This window comes from Eurosta solidaginis, chromosome 1, assembly GCF_040869045.1.
Source record: "Eurosta solidaginis isolate ZX-2024a chromosome 1, ASM4086904v1, whole genome shotgun sequence".
In the NCBI taxonomy this organism is placed as follows: domain Eukaryota; kingdom Metazoa; phylum Arthropoda; class Insecta; order Diptera; family Tephritidae; genus Eurosta; species Eurosta solidaginis.
In genome coordinates, this window is record NC_090319.1 from 29,475,287 (window position 1) to 29,489,380 (window position 14,094).

At 37.7% G+C, this 14,094-nt stretch overlaps 1 protein-coding gene across 1 annotated transcript; it reads right to left on the minus strand.

Annotated features, from left to right (window-relative positions):
- Nucleotides 1-1,444: 1,444 nt before the first annotated feature.
- LOC137250693 (uncharacterized) lies at nucleotides 1,445-7,995 on the minus strand. The gene is made up of 2 exons (XM_067783926.1): nucleotides 7,769-7,995; nucleotides 1,445-7,708 (listed from the first exon to the last, which is right to left on the minus strand). The coding sequence occupies exon 2, from the start codon at nucleotides 7,549-7,551 to the stop codon at nucleotides 1,756-1,758; it is 5,796 nt and encodes a 1,931-aa protein (XP_067640027.1). The 5' UTR covers nucleotides 7,552-7,708; nucleotides 7,769-7,995; the 3' UTR covers nucleotides 1,445-1,755.
- Nucleotides 7,996-14,094: the final 6,099 nt, after the last annotated feature.

Below are 14,094 nucleotides of genomic sequence, written 5' to 3' on the forward strand. Positions count from 1 at the left end.
GTTTTGCAAGCTGTAATTTGGCAGTCGTTGAAGATATCTTGATGAAATTTCGCAGGAACGTTACTTTTATTACTATATGTACGCCTAATAAAAATTAGCAAAATCGGAGAAGGACCACGCCCACTTTAAAAAAAAAATTTTTTTTAAAGTAAAATTTTAACAAAAAATTTAATATCTTTATAGTATATAAGTAAATTATGTCAACATTCAACTCTAGTAATGATATGGTGCAACAAAATACAAAATAAAAGAAAATTTCAAAACGGGCGTGGCTCCGCCCTTTTTCATTTAATTTGTCTAGGATACTTTTAACGCCATGAGTCGAACAAAAATTTACCAATCCTTTTGAAATTTGGTAGGGGCATAGATTTTATGACATTAACTGTTTTCTGTGAAAATGGGCGAAATCGGTTGATGCCACGCCCAGTTTTTATATACAGGCGTCTGTATGTCCTTCCGCATGGCCGTTAACACGATAACTTGGGCAAAAATCGACATATCTTTAATGAACTTAGTTCACGTGCTTACTTGAACTCACTTTATCTTGGTATGAAAAATGAACGAAATCCGACTATGACCACGCCCACTTTTTCGATATCGAAAATTACGAAAAATGAAAAAATCCCATAATTCTATACCAAATACGAAAAAAGCATGAAACATGGTAAGGTAATTGGATTGTTTTATTGACGCGAAATATAACTTTAGAAAAAACTTTATAAAATGGTTGTGACACCTATCATATTAAGTAGAAGAAAATGAAAATGTTCTGCAGGGCGAAATAAAAAACCCTTAAAATCTTGGCAGGTATTACATATATAAATAAATTAGCTGTATCCAACAGATGATGTTCTGGGTCACCCTGGTCCACATTTTGGTCTATATCTGGAAAACGCCTTCACACCACTCCCTTTTAAAACTCTCATTAATACCTTTAATTTGATACCCATATCGTACAAACTCATTCTAAAGACACCCCTGGTCCACCTTTATGGCGATATCTCGAAAAGGCGAACATCTATAGAACAAAGGCCCACTCCCTTTTAAAATACTCATTAACACCTTTCTTTTGATACTCATATTGTACAAACAAATTCTAGGGTCACCCCTGCTCCACCTTTATGGCGATATCTCGAAACGGCGTCCACATATGGAACTAAGGATTACTCCCTTTTAAAATACTCATTAGCACCTTTCATTTGATACCCATATCGTGCAAACGCGTTCTATAGTCACCCCTGGTCCACCTTTATGGCGATATCTCGAAAAGGCGTCCACCTATAGAACTAAGCCCCACGCCCTTTTAAAATACTTATTTACACCTTTCATTTGATACCCATATCGTAAAAACATATTCTAAAGTCACCCCTGGTCCACCTTTATGGCGATATCTCGAAAAGGCGAACACCTATTGTTATCGCTGCAACTAACGCTTCAAGGAAACACAACTAATATTTTAACATGACAGTGTTTATTCAGTCTTACTGTGCAAGTTTTAATATCTACAAGATAGTTATAATAAGTAAATGATTAAATTAAAAATTTTGTAACAAGATTCTTACTTGTTCGTTTAATTTCCTCGAAGGTTTTTCTATAAAATGAAGTTGAAGGAAGCGATTTAGATATTATGAAGAAACGCTTCGTTCAATTTCGTGTTTAACGAAAATTTATATGTATAATAAAAGGATGCCATACTTATGAAATTAAATAAAATGAAGTTTAAACTGTCAAGTTATTATGTCATGTTTACAATGTTTAAGGTAATATAAAATCTTGGTTTGATTCAGCGACATCCCGGCCCCCGTGAATCGATTGGATGCCCGAAGATTCACGAACTACGTCTAATGCCGCCAACTTAGAAGCAGGTCTCCTTAAATTTCCTGTAGCTGTCTTGACAATTGCTGATCTGACTTGACCATCAGATGCCGTAAAAACTTCCACTACGATGCCTCGCTTCCATTCACCACGTCTCTCGTTTTCATCGCATATAAGCACAACATCACCAACTTTCAATGGATCTACTCGTTGACACCATTTGCTTCGACGCGTTAATGTAGGAAGGTATTCTAGGACCCATCTCTTCCAAAAGGTCTGCTTCATTTGTTGGAGGATTTGCCATTGCTTACGCAAACAAGCACCCTCATCTACGGACGGTGTTTGAACATCATTCGGGCAGCCTAATATGAAATGATTTGGTGATAGAGGTTCAGCATCTTCCTCGTCTAATGGCAAATAAGTTAGTGGACGAGAGTTCACCAAGTTCTCAGCTTCAATTAAAAGACTTTGTAACGTCTCCACTTGGGGCACCTTTGTCTTCAACGTAAAGGAAAGGACTCGCTTGACACAGCCCACCATTCGCTCCCATGCACCTCCAGCTGAAGGATTACCAGGTGGGTTAAACAACCATTCTACCCCATACTTTACACCTTCATCGACCAACTTCCTCTCTACCAATACCCAATCTTCTTTACTCACACCAACGAAATTCGTACCCCTGTCACTGCGCATTCTCAACGGGACTCCTCGTCGGTTTATGAAGTTGCGTAAGCACAGTATTAATGCATCAGACGACAGATCCTTTGCCAATTCTAAATGAATTGCTCGTACAGTCAAACATGTAAATAAACATCCCCATCTTTTTTCTTGTCTGCGACCAACTGCTACGTTATATGGACCGAAGAAATCTACACCAGTATAGCTGAAAGCCCGAATGTACGGAGTAAGGCGATCTCTTGGAAGCTGTCCCATAAGTGGTGGCTTTGGTTCCACAATTCTGTTTTTACATATTTGACAATCTCTTTTAGCTGCACGAACCAAACTACGTAAATTAGTTATCCAGAACTTCCTTCTTATAGCGCAAATGATTGCCTCATTATTTTGATGTTTGTATTTTTCGTGATAATGTCTAGCAATGAGACCGGATAATCGATGCTTATGCGGTAAAATTATCGGCCTTTTTGTTTCTAATGGGACACTATCAGCATAATCGATACGTCCTGATAGCCGCAATATTCCCTCGTCGTCAATTATCGGAGTCAGCTTAAATAACGGACTGTTTTTAGGGATTGGTTTTCTGTTTACTAAAATGCGCATCTCCTCCGGATATACGTTCTCCTGAACGAAACGACATACAATCTTTTCAGCTTGAGAAATGTCCTCCGCTGTCAACTGTGGCACGAAATGTGATGATATTGGAGTGAATTCCAGCTTTTGAACAGACCTAAACTTCATCATAGCTTTCTTTACCCAGCAAATGACTCTTAACAGCCTATAATAATTCGAAAATCTGTCAAAATCTATTAACGATGAGTCAATACTTATTGCAAGTATGAACTTCGCTCGCCTTTCTTCGAGGCACGGTTTCGCGGCAGCACCATCAACTAGCTTGGGCCAAGAATCCTCCGGTTCTTTCAAGAAATCTGGGCCACATATCCATCGAGAGTTCGAAACAAGGCGTGCGTTCAATCGTGTTGCATCATCAGCAGGATTCAACTTTCCGGGAACCCATCGCCAACAGTTTACGTTCGACGAGTCCAAAATTTCTGCAATTCTGTGTGATACAAATTGCTTGTAACAACGACTATCTGATTTAATCCAGCTAAGAACCGTCTTTGAGTCAGACCAAAATGTTATTACGTTAGGCCTCCTGTCATGACCATTTAAAATAGCCTCCTGCAGACGAACGCCCAATACGGCAGACAGCAGTTCAAGTCGTGGTATCGAAAGTGCTTTAACGGGGCTACAACGAGATTTTCCAGCTACGAAGACTACATTGACTTCACCATCGAATTTGATTCGCCAGTAAGCAACCGCAGAATATGCAAACTCGCTGGCATCTACAAAAATATGTAAATCAATTGTGGAAACCAAGTTACTAAAATTCCGGTGATAGCAGCGTGGAATGATAAGACTTTTAGCTTTGTCGAGCTCTGTATACCAGTTGTACCATTCCCGATAAACCTGCTCCGGAATAGAACTTGTCCAATCTACATCTAACCGCCATAGTTGTTGCAAGATAATTTTCGATTTGATTGTAATATTCGCCAGATACCCGAACGGATCAAATATTGACATGGTAAGGCTTAAAACTTCAGCTTTCGTCGGTCGCCTTTTTCCCGTCAAGACGTCATTCGGAACTTTCACGAATTTTAGTTTAAAACAGAAAGAATCATCCAGTGGACGCCAGTACATTCCAAGTACCTTCTCTGCCATGGATTCGTTGGAGCAAAAGCTCATTGTTTCAACGTGCGTAAGAGGGGTCTTCGTTTCCCCGAGTGCAAAACAGACCTCTTCAGAGTTGGATTTAAATCCTCGCAACTCGAACCCGGCATAGCTGTGAATTTCCTTGACCGCATTTGTAACACTTATAGCCTCATCTCCTGTTTCGAAACTGTCTACGTAGTCGTCCACATAGTGGCGGTCAATAATAGCACTAGTAGCTCTTGGATGAAGGTCTCGAAACTTCATCGCATTTGTATTCTTCACGTATTGTGCAGAACATGGTGAACAGGCTGATCCAAATATCATCGCGTTCATAATATATACATCTGGTTCCTTTGACGAATTTCCACCCCGCCACAAAAAGCGTTGTGCATCCTGGTCTTCTTGGCGTATCAGAACTCTGTTAAACATTTCTCGTATGTCTGCACATACGCCAATGACACCCTGTCGAAATTTAAATAGTATACTCAATAAAGGCTTTGGCTGATAAGCATCTGGACCTTTCATTAGCCTTGAGTTGAAAGAAACACCATTTACTGACGCTGTGGCATCGAATACTAAACGTAGTTTATTTTCTTTATTTTGATTACATACCGCAAAATGGGGTAGGTACCATGTGTGAGGTTTAACCTCCATTGCTTCCGCCCGTGATAGTTTCCTAGCATATGATTTACTTAAATACTCATTGATCTTATCAATGTACCAAGTCCCAAATTCACGGTTTTTTTCAAATTTTGTCTCCAATGATTCCAGACGACGCAGTGCCATACTATAGCTTTCACAAAATTCTACCTCATTATTTAGCCACAATAAACCGGTTTCATAACGGCAACCGATTTGCTTGGTTGTCTCCAATAAAATTGCTTCAGCTCGTTTGTCTGCTTCAGACATAACCGGCTGTAGGGGCTTCATACCAAAATTCTCCAGCGTAAAATATTCTTTCATTTGCTGCTGAATATCGTTGATTGCGTCTAATTCGCAGTCTATACGACAAACAACTCCTTCTACACTATCTTCGTTGGATCCGAAGAGCATATATCCCAACTTTGACCTGTGGACAGAAAAACAATCGTCTATGTTTATAACTTCTATTGGACGAACCAAATTTGTGTGCGGCATACCGATGAGAATTTGTGGCACAGCATTAACATAATCATCCACTGGCAAGTTTCGAATTTTATCGTACTTTAATTTAAAACTGTCAACATTCAACGTTTGTGCTGGTAGCTCTAACTTTCTTGTTGTGCGTACATTTCTCATCTGAAATGTTGTATTCTGATTCAAGCCAGAAATTTCGACGTCTAATCGTTGTGATAGTTCGCTTGTGGTCTTACCTCCTATCCATTTTAATGATAATTTATCAACTGGACCATTCAAGCCAATAGTTTTAGCTACCTGCTCTTCGATCAAGGATATTTTAGAACCATCATCGACAAATGCAATAACCTTACAACTACCCTTTGGTCCTTTTATTTCTACAGGCAGAAATTTAAATAGCGTTTGCTTACTAAATTCCTTCGCGAATATAGTGACGACATTTGCTGTGTCAGCTGCCTGCTTTTCCACATCTGCATTGTCCGCAGTCGACGTCGACTTTAAATTGCCATTGAAATTTTTGCTACTTCGTTCGTGCAATAGCCGGTTATGATATCTACGGCAAAATTCAAGTCCGCACTCGCGACGTGTATTACAATTGATAGTGCTGTGACCAGGTCGTAGACAACTGAAACATAAGTGATTTGCTTTCACAAATGACCATCTATCGCTGCAGTCCATATTTTTGAACTTTTCACACTGGCTTAAATTGTGGTTACCTTTGCAATATAAACATTTACTTTCTGTCATCACTAGCACTGGTTTCAATGTCTTGGTTGCCTTCGAAATCAACTGTTCATTTGTTTTGGAAGTCTCTACCGGCACAACGTCTGTAGCAATTGAAATAAATATAGCGACTTCTTGTAACCAATTACTAAAATGGCGAACACTTGGGAAACACAATTTCGTGGAGAAAGTATACCTGGCCCATTCTTCACGTTTATTCATCGGCAATTTACTTAGTAATTCGTCTAACAACGTCGGATTCGAAAGATGAGATGCTGCTCCTGCATTTTCCAAGAAAGCAGTTAGGTTGCTCACCATTGTACTGAAGGTTACAATTTCGGACATATTTCCTTCGGCTATGGTTGGAAACGCTCGCGCTTTAGCTATTTGGCTACGTATTAGTAGCTGTGGACGTCCAAAATGGAATTCAAGCGTAGATATTACAGCACCTACACTAGATGGGTGAATTAGTAGGCATTCTACTCGCTGTCTGGCTGGCCCTTTTAAAGCCTTTTGCAAACGGAATAAATTTTCCAAATCTGTGTACATATACATTGAGGTAGTTTCCTTGAATGCTGCAAAAAACATTGGCCATTCTTCCGGCGATCCGTTGAATTCAGGCAGGTCGTGTAATTTGCGTACATACGGCTGTTGTATAGAAATTGACGGTGGCAATTGGTTTGGCTGCACACTTGACTGTGCTGGTGGCGCTTGACTTATGGCAAATGGGGAATACAATCCATTAATACTTGACACATTTAAGGCTGTGCTAGTATAAATATTACTACACGCTTGGCTTACATTAGAGTTTACAGAATGACTGATTCTGGTGTTCATGACGTCGGCATAGGTTAGGTAGGCTGGCTGTACACTAGCATATGCGGCAGTAGTATAGATACTAGGCAAGTTACCATGGCCTAGAGTGATATCAGTATTAGGGAGCATGTTGCAGGGGCTATTGTTTGTAAAGCCAACTCTTGCGCTAGTTCTGTCGGCAAAAATTACTTTAGTGGCGGCAGCGTTGGAACTACCACTGGCTACGTTGACGTTTGCAGAGGATACGGCGGCAGCATTGGCAAAGCTACCATTAACTACGTTAACGTTTGCAGAGGGTATTTCGGCAGATGTGACATGGGCTGAAAAGGCATTGGCAGAGATTACGTCGGCAGAGGTGACGTTAACAGAGACATCATCGGCAGAGATGATGCTGGCTAAAGGGGTTTTGACGAAACCTGTGTTATTTGCAATTTCTGTACAAAATTTCGCTTGTAATGCGATTGTTTCTCTTAAATCTAACTTTTCCTTTTCTGCGGCCGCCAATAGGAGCTGCAATTCTCTTATTTGTGCTTTAAATTCATAAATTGACTTATCTGTTTGTGTGATTGTTTTATCAGTTTCTCCCTCGCTGGCTGAAGCCATCTCAGCGCTGGTGTCCGAGTCCGTTGAATTGTTTTCCGTATCGACCAATGGTATTTCGTTTTTGTCGCTTCTAAGATCGTATCGTTTCATGAGTATTCATGTGATTCCACGCTGTAATTATAGTTTGCGGATTTGTCTCAGAACAAATATTAAAAAATGTTATCGCTGCAACTAACGCTTCAAGGAAACACAACTAATATTTTAACATGACAGTGTTTATTCAGTCTTACTGTGCAAGTTTTAATATCTACAAGATAGTTATAATAAGTAAATGATTAAATTAAAAATTTTGTAACAAGATTCTTACTTGTTCGTTTAATTTCCTCGAAGGTTTTTCTATAAAATGAAGTTGAAGGAAGCGATTTAGATATTATGAAGAAACGCTTCGTTCAATTTCGTGTTTAACGAAAATTTATATGTATAATAAAAGGATGCCATACTTATGAAATTAAATAAAATGAAGTTTAAACTGTCAAGTTATTATGTCATGTTTACAATGTTTAAGGTAATATAAAATCTTGGTTTGATTCAGCGACACCTATAGAACAAAGGCCCACTCCCTTTTAAAATACTCATAAACACCTTTCTTTTGATACCCATATTGTACAAACAAATTCTAGGGTTACCACTGGTCCACCTTTATGGCGATATATCGAAACCGCGTCCACCTATGGAACTAAGGATTACTCCCTTTTAAAATACTCATTAGTACCTTTCATTTGATAACCATATCGTGCAAACGCGTTCTATAGTCACCCCTGGTCCACCTTTATGGCGATATCTCGAAAAGGCGACCACCTATACAACAACTACCACTCCCTTTTAAAACCCTTATTAATACCTTTAATTTGATACCCATATCGTACAAACATATTCTAGAGTCACCCCTGGTCCACCTTTAGGGCGATATTTCGAAACGGCGTCCACCTATAGAACTAAGGCCCACTCCCTTTTAAAATACTCATTAACGCCTTTCGTTTGATGCCCATATTGTACAAACAAATTCTAGGGTCACCCCTGATCACCTTATGGCGATATCTCGAAACGGCGTGCACCTATGGAACTAAGGATTACTCCCTTTTAAAATACTCATTAACACCTTTCATTTGAAACCCATATCGTACAAACGCATTCTAGAGTCAACCCTGATCCACCTTTATGGCTATATCCCTAAATGGCATCCACCTATAGAACTATGGCTCACTCCCTCATAAAATACTCTTTAACGCCTTTCATTTGATACACAGTCCAGGGTTTCCCTCGGTTCATTTTCCTACATGGTTATTTTCCCTTATGTTGTCACCATAGCTCTCAACTGAGTATGTAATGTTCGGTTACACCCGAACTTAACCTTCCTTACTTGTTATTTATAATTTTATACAAATTTATAAACAATAGCAAATGGTTAAAAAAATATTTTTTTGCTGAGATATAAACTGTTCACTCGATACAAAGAAAGTTTAAAAAAAAAAAAATTTACATTTATTGAATTACTAATTTTTGAAAAAAAAGTCATAAATTATTATTAAATACTAAAAAAATATAAATAAATATATAAATAAAAATGTTTAATATTCAAAAATCCATATCTAGAAAACAACGAGTTTTGGCTAATAGGCATTTGGCCGAGTTGAAATACGGAGTGTTCGCTCAATATTGAAAAAGTTTAAACAAAAGAAAGTAACCTTTTTTGAGAAATTAATTTTTGAAAAAAGTCATTAACTTTTACTAAATACTAAAAAAATTTTTTTTTATACTATATGCTACTGTTTATAAATTTATATAAAAGTAAATGTAATAACGACATTTCAGAAAAAAAATCATGAGAATCGGTTAATGTTTGACAAAGTTATTGACAGTTGAAGAAATAGGTGAACAAAATATCGATTGCATTTTATCGAATTCAATAGCCGATAAATCGGAAAAAAATTTTTGACGCAAAAAAAAAACACGTGTTTCATTATTTTGATCAAAGAACAACATATTAAAATTTCATCGAAATCAAAAATCATGTCCTGGCCGGACCGGGTTTCTTGAAATGGAATGAACCTATCTAATTCTAGTATCTAGCCAAAATTCTTATTTTGCCTGGTACCTAATTGGGGATTTTCCGTTTGGTCGATAAAGTAATTCTGCCAACACTATGGATACATTCAGTCCATATGGGGTCCTTTATTGACCGGAAAGTTTGACCTTAACTTACATATCGAAAAGCTAGAGATTTCTAAACGGCTTTTATGGATAACAAGGCAATAATCAAACTTGCGGGTATCGGTCGTTAATGATAAGAAATCGAAGCAGCTCTGCTCAAAGAGCTTGAAATTTTTTGTTCATGGTAAATTTGTCTCTATTGTGGTATAACCACCAAGAGGGAGCGCTAGGTAATTTAAAAACATAAGACGTACGTCTAAGGAGTACTCTGTTCTCACACGTTTTTTTTTTTTTAGTACGCGAAATGCTTTTAAAAATACTCTTAACTTTAAATTAATACAAGTGCTACAACAACACAAAAACTTTATTTAATTTCTGAGCAATATAAACACGCACATCTCTACTTTGATATCTATAAAGATTTTCAAATGTATTTTTCTTATCCGGAAGGCATGTGCTCACACTTTCTGACATCGCTAAATGCACCCAATGATTTTCCGCTATTTTAATTCAATGTTTCCCATTTTGTGGTGCTATCACTACGTGCCGGAGGGTGACTAACAAAATGCTGTGACAACAACTAAGTATTATGCTAAATACTAAAAAAATTAAGTTTTTAACATCTACAAGCATTAATTTTCATGACCAGCGGTGGTTGTGAAAAAAAAAAAATAATAAAAATTGCTTTTAAAATTTTCCATTTAAGGTGAGTTGGTGTGATTTAATTTGAAATTGTGTTGTTGGTTGGTGGAATGAGAATATATTTTGTTGATTTCGTGGCACATAAGTTGAGCTACATATATATGTATGTACATTAGAGTGGACATACTTTGAAATAGCGATCTGTATTATTCATAAAGTGTTTTGTTTTATGTTGTGCCGGAACAGAAATACCACTTTCAGACGAAGTAGATAGGGCTCTGTTAGCTATGGATAGAAGTAGTAATTGTCTATCAAGTGAGAAATTGCGCCATTACGAGAAAGTGCTGAGTAAATTTATTGCAGCGGAGGATGAGGAGGATGATCCGTACGTCACCGAAGACGATGATGGTGAGGATTATGTTCCTGTTAATGACGGAGATGTGTCTGCTGTTGAGAATGAGCTTGAGGTCGAAGAAGGATTGCCTGAAAAAGAAGACATTTATGAAGTTGGGAAGAATTTATTGAACAAGAGCCTAGTTTCTGAAATCTATAAAGTGGAGTGATTACTAGACGAAATGAGAAATATTACGAGTGCAAGACTGACAATATGTTCTGGAAAAAGTTACCACCAACACATAGAACACGCCATTGGAACCAGTTTAACAGTACCAGTACGAGACCAGTGTGAGTTGTTCATAGATTTCTGCCGAATCCAGTAATTATTTTTCGTGACATAATTCACCTGGATATAATTGTCCGTCAAACGAATTGGAAAGCAGGAGAAGTAATCAGGGCCTAGAATGAGGCTAATCCAACATGTAAGCCAAAAAAGTGGAAGCCCACAGACGAAATGAAAACGTATGCTTGATTTTGATTGCTCTTATTTTCCGGTATATTCCAATGTAATAATATGTGAGCAAATGATTTATGGCACTCTCGGCATTTTGATGTTTATAACGCAACAATTTCGTTAGACCGATTCAAAATGTTGCTTCGGTTTATTCGTTTTGGTGGAGCTAACACTCGTTCTGAACGTATGCTGTTGAGTAAATCTGCACCAATTGACGCCATTTGGACTTTGATGAATTACAATCTTCAAGAAGCATATCCCCGAATGCAGCAATAAAAGTAGATGAGCAGCTATTTCCTTACCGTGGGCGAACTAGCTTTACTCAGTATATTCCGGCAAAGTACGGATAAAAAATTTGGTGAGTCTGCGATTTTTCAACAAACTCTTGTTTTTTTAATTAGTATCACACTTATATTAATTACAGACATAATTTTCACACCACCCTATAAACAAAGCACGTTTTCTCATAAGTGGTCTGGCTAGGCCATTTTAAACAACGAAAGGATATAAAAATTTCACACAACGGACCGTTAAACATTTTTAAATGGGGGCAGACCCCTTTACACTTATTTCCTGTACAAATAGTAATACTTCTTATAAAAGACTCAAAATCATTGAATAAACACCCATCTTTCGATAATACTTAGGTCCAAGAAACTGAACTAAAAGAACTCTGCGACAGATATCTAGCTGAGTATATGATGTTCGTTTACATCCGAACTTAGACAACCTTTCTTGTTCTTCTTCCATGTTTGTTAAAACTGTTTTATGGTTCTCAATTAGCAATTGTTTTTGTTTTTTATCGGCCTATTGATAAATCATTCAAGGTTCGAATCGAGCTCAAGGCCACAACAATAATCTATCTGCGCAGCTATGGCAGGTTGTCTGAAAAATTTTCTACTTACTATTCCAAAAACAAAATACAATTTTTCAAATTAAGAAAAATAAAAAAAAAATAACAATAATTATCATTAGAAAAAAAAATTATTGTTCTGGCCTTGAACTCGGGTTCTCAATTAGTTTAAAAAAAAAAAACCACTTATTTGCTTCAGGTCGATTCTTAGCAGCATATATTTCTCTTTTTGATCCAACTTTCTCACTTCACACAAATTAGCCATAATCCAGTGAGTTTCTAGCTCCTTATTCCGATCAGTTCTCTCGGGAATGCTCTGGATCATTGGGAGACTGGAGCAACAGAGGTCGTGATATTGTTGTACAAATGTGTTTTGAAAGGCAGTTGTCGCCGTTGTGTTTCATTTAAAACATACGGCTAGAGGCCAAGCAGCGACATCTATTTTTGAAAAGGTAGGTTTATTAAAGGCAGCGTTGCCAAACTGAAGACAAGAAATTAACAAATTGATGGGTTTGATGGTGAATGAAGACAAAACGAAGTACATGCCGTCATCGAGTAAACAGTCAGTGCATTTGCGCTTTGGAAACTACGCTACCTTTGGCAAACATAATTTCGAAATAGTAAAAGACTTTGTTTATTTAGGAACCAGCCTTAACGCAAGCAACAACATCAGCTCTGAAATCGAGCGAAGGCTCACTCTTGCCATTAAATGCTAATTTGGACTAGGTAGGCAAATAAAAAGTAAATTCCTCTGTCCCCAAACGAAAATCATGCTCTACAATTCACTTATCGTACCCGTCATGCTATATGGTGCAGAAACATGAATCAGATGAAGCGGCTCTGGGAGTTCTCGAGAGAAAAGTTTTCAAAAGATTTACGGACCTCTACGCGTTGGCGATGGCGAGTACCGAAGAAGATTTAGTTATGAGCTGTACGAGCTTTACGCAAACAACGACATAGTCCAGAGAATTAAAACTCAGCGGCTATGCTGGCTAGGCCATGTTATGCGAATGACAGAAAATACCCTGCTAGGAGGTATTTTGACTTGATACGTCAATTGGTCTTGCAAAACGTTGCAAAATGCTTGACTGAAAAATTGCGCTTCACGCCTATTTCCAAAAATTATAAGTAAAACAGATTATTTACAACTTTTTATAAGATTTGTCGGGTATTATTCTTGAAAATTAAAAAAAATGCGTTTGGGCATTTTCAATGATAATGTGCCATGCCTTAAGCTGGTGTAATCTGCCCAGGAGTTTTGATATTTATTACTTACATACAAAGGAATAAATTGCGGGGGCGTTACAGTCTTTTTGCGGAAAAAAAATTTTTAAAACCACTCTAATGTACATTTATACATTCAAGAAGCCAAGTAAATATAATAACATACACAAAAAAAACAATGATTTTTATTTGTCTGCACTTATGTGCATTAGGGTGGCTCAGTATGGTTGTAAGGAAAATATTTTCGCGCTACAGACAGTATATAGTTCAACTTAAGAAAATTAGCTCTGTAGATATTCGAATAAAATGATTAGTACTTTTAAACCACCTAAGAAAATGGAAGGAAGATATATGGACAGGCCGAAATTGGGCGATGTCGTTATACCCATACTGCTTAGGTTTGTAATATGTAATAGCAAGAACAAAACTCCTATCAACTTTCAACATGTGTAAACATGCACGTTAACGTCTAGAAAATTGATATTTTGAAGCGTAGTAGAGGCCGTCCAGAGGTTGAAGTTAAACCGCAGCTTCGTAGGCTTCTTTTCGGCAACAACTTATTATCGATAGCGAATTATTATAGTCGCGTCATCTGTTTATTATCGGCATGGGTTTTCGTTGATTTTGTATAGGCTTGTTATCGACAGGTTATAGATGTGCCATCGCCATCACTAACCAATCGATAAAGTAGGTGAAATGGCTGCGAACCTGGTCGCCCAAGTAGCTATTTAAAGCCGTTTTGATGGCATGTATCTCGTCTAAAAACCTACGGAATGTTATGGTCAATGTATTACAACCAGCCAGAGTTATTGATAAAATTAAGAATATTCGGAATTGCTATCACAGATAACCCTCTGAGGTCTTCTAGAAACGGGGTTCCAAGAAACCTAAGCCGGGCTCTAATTAGAGCCGG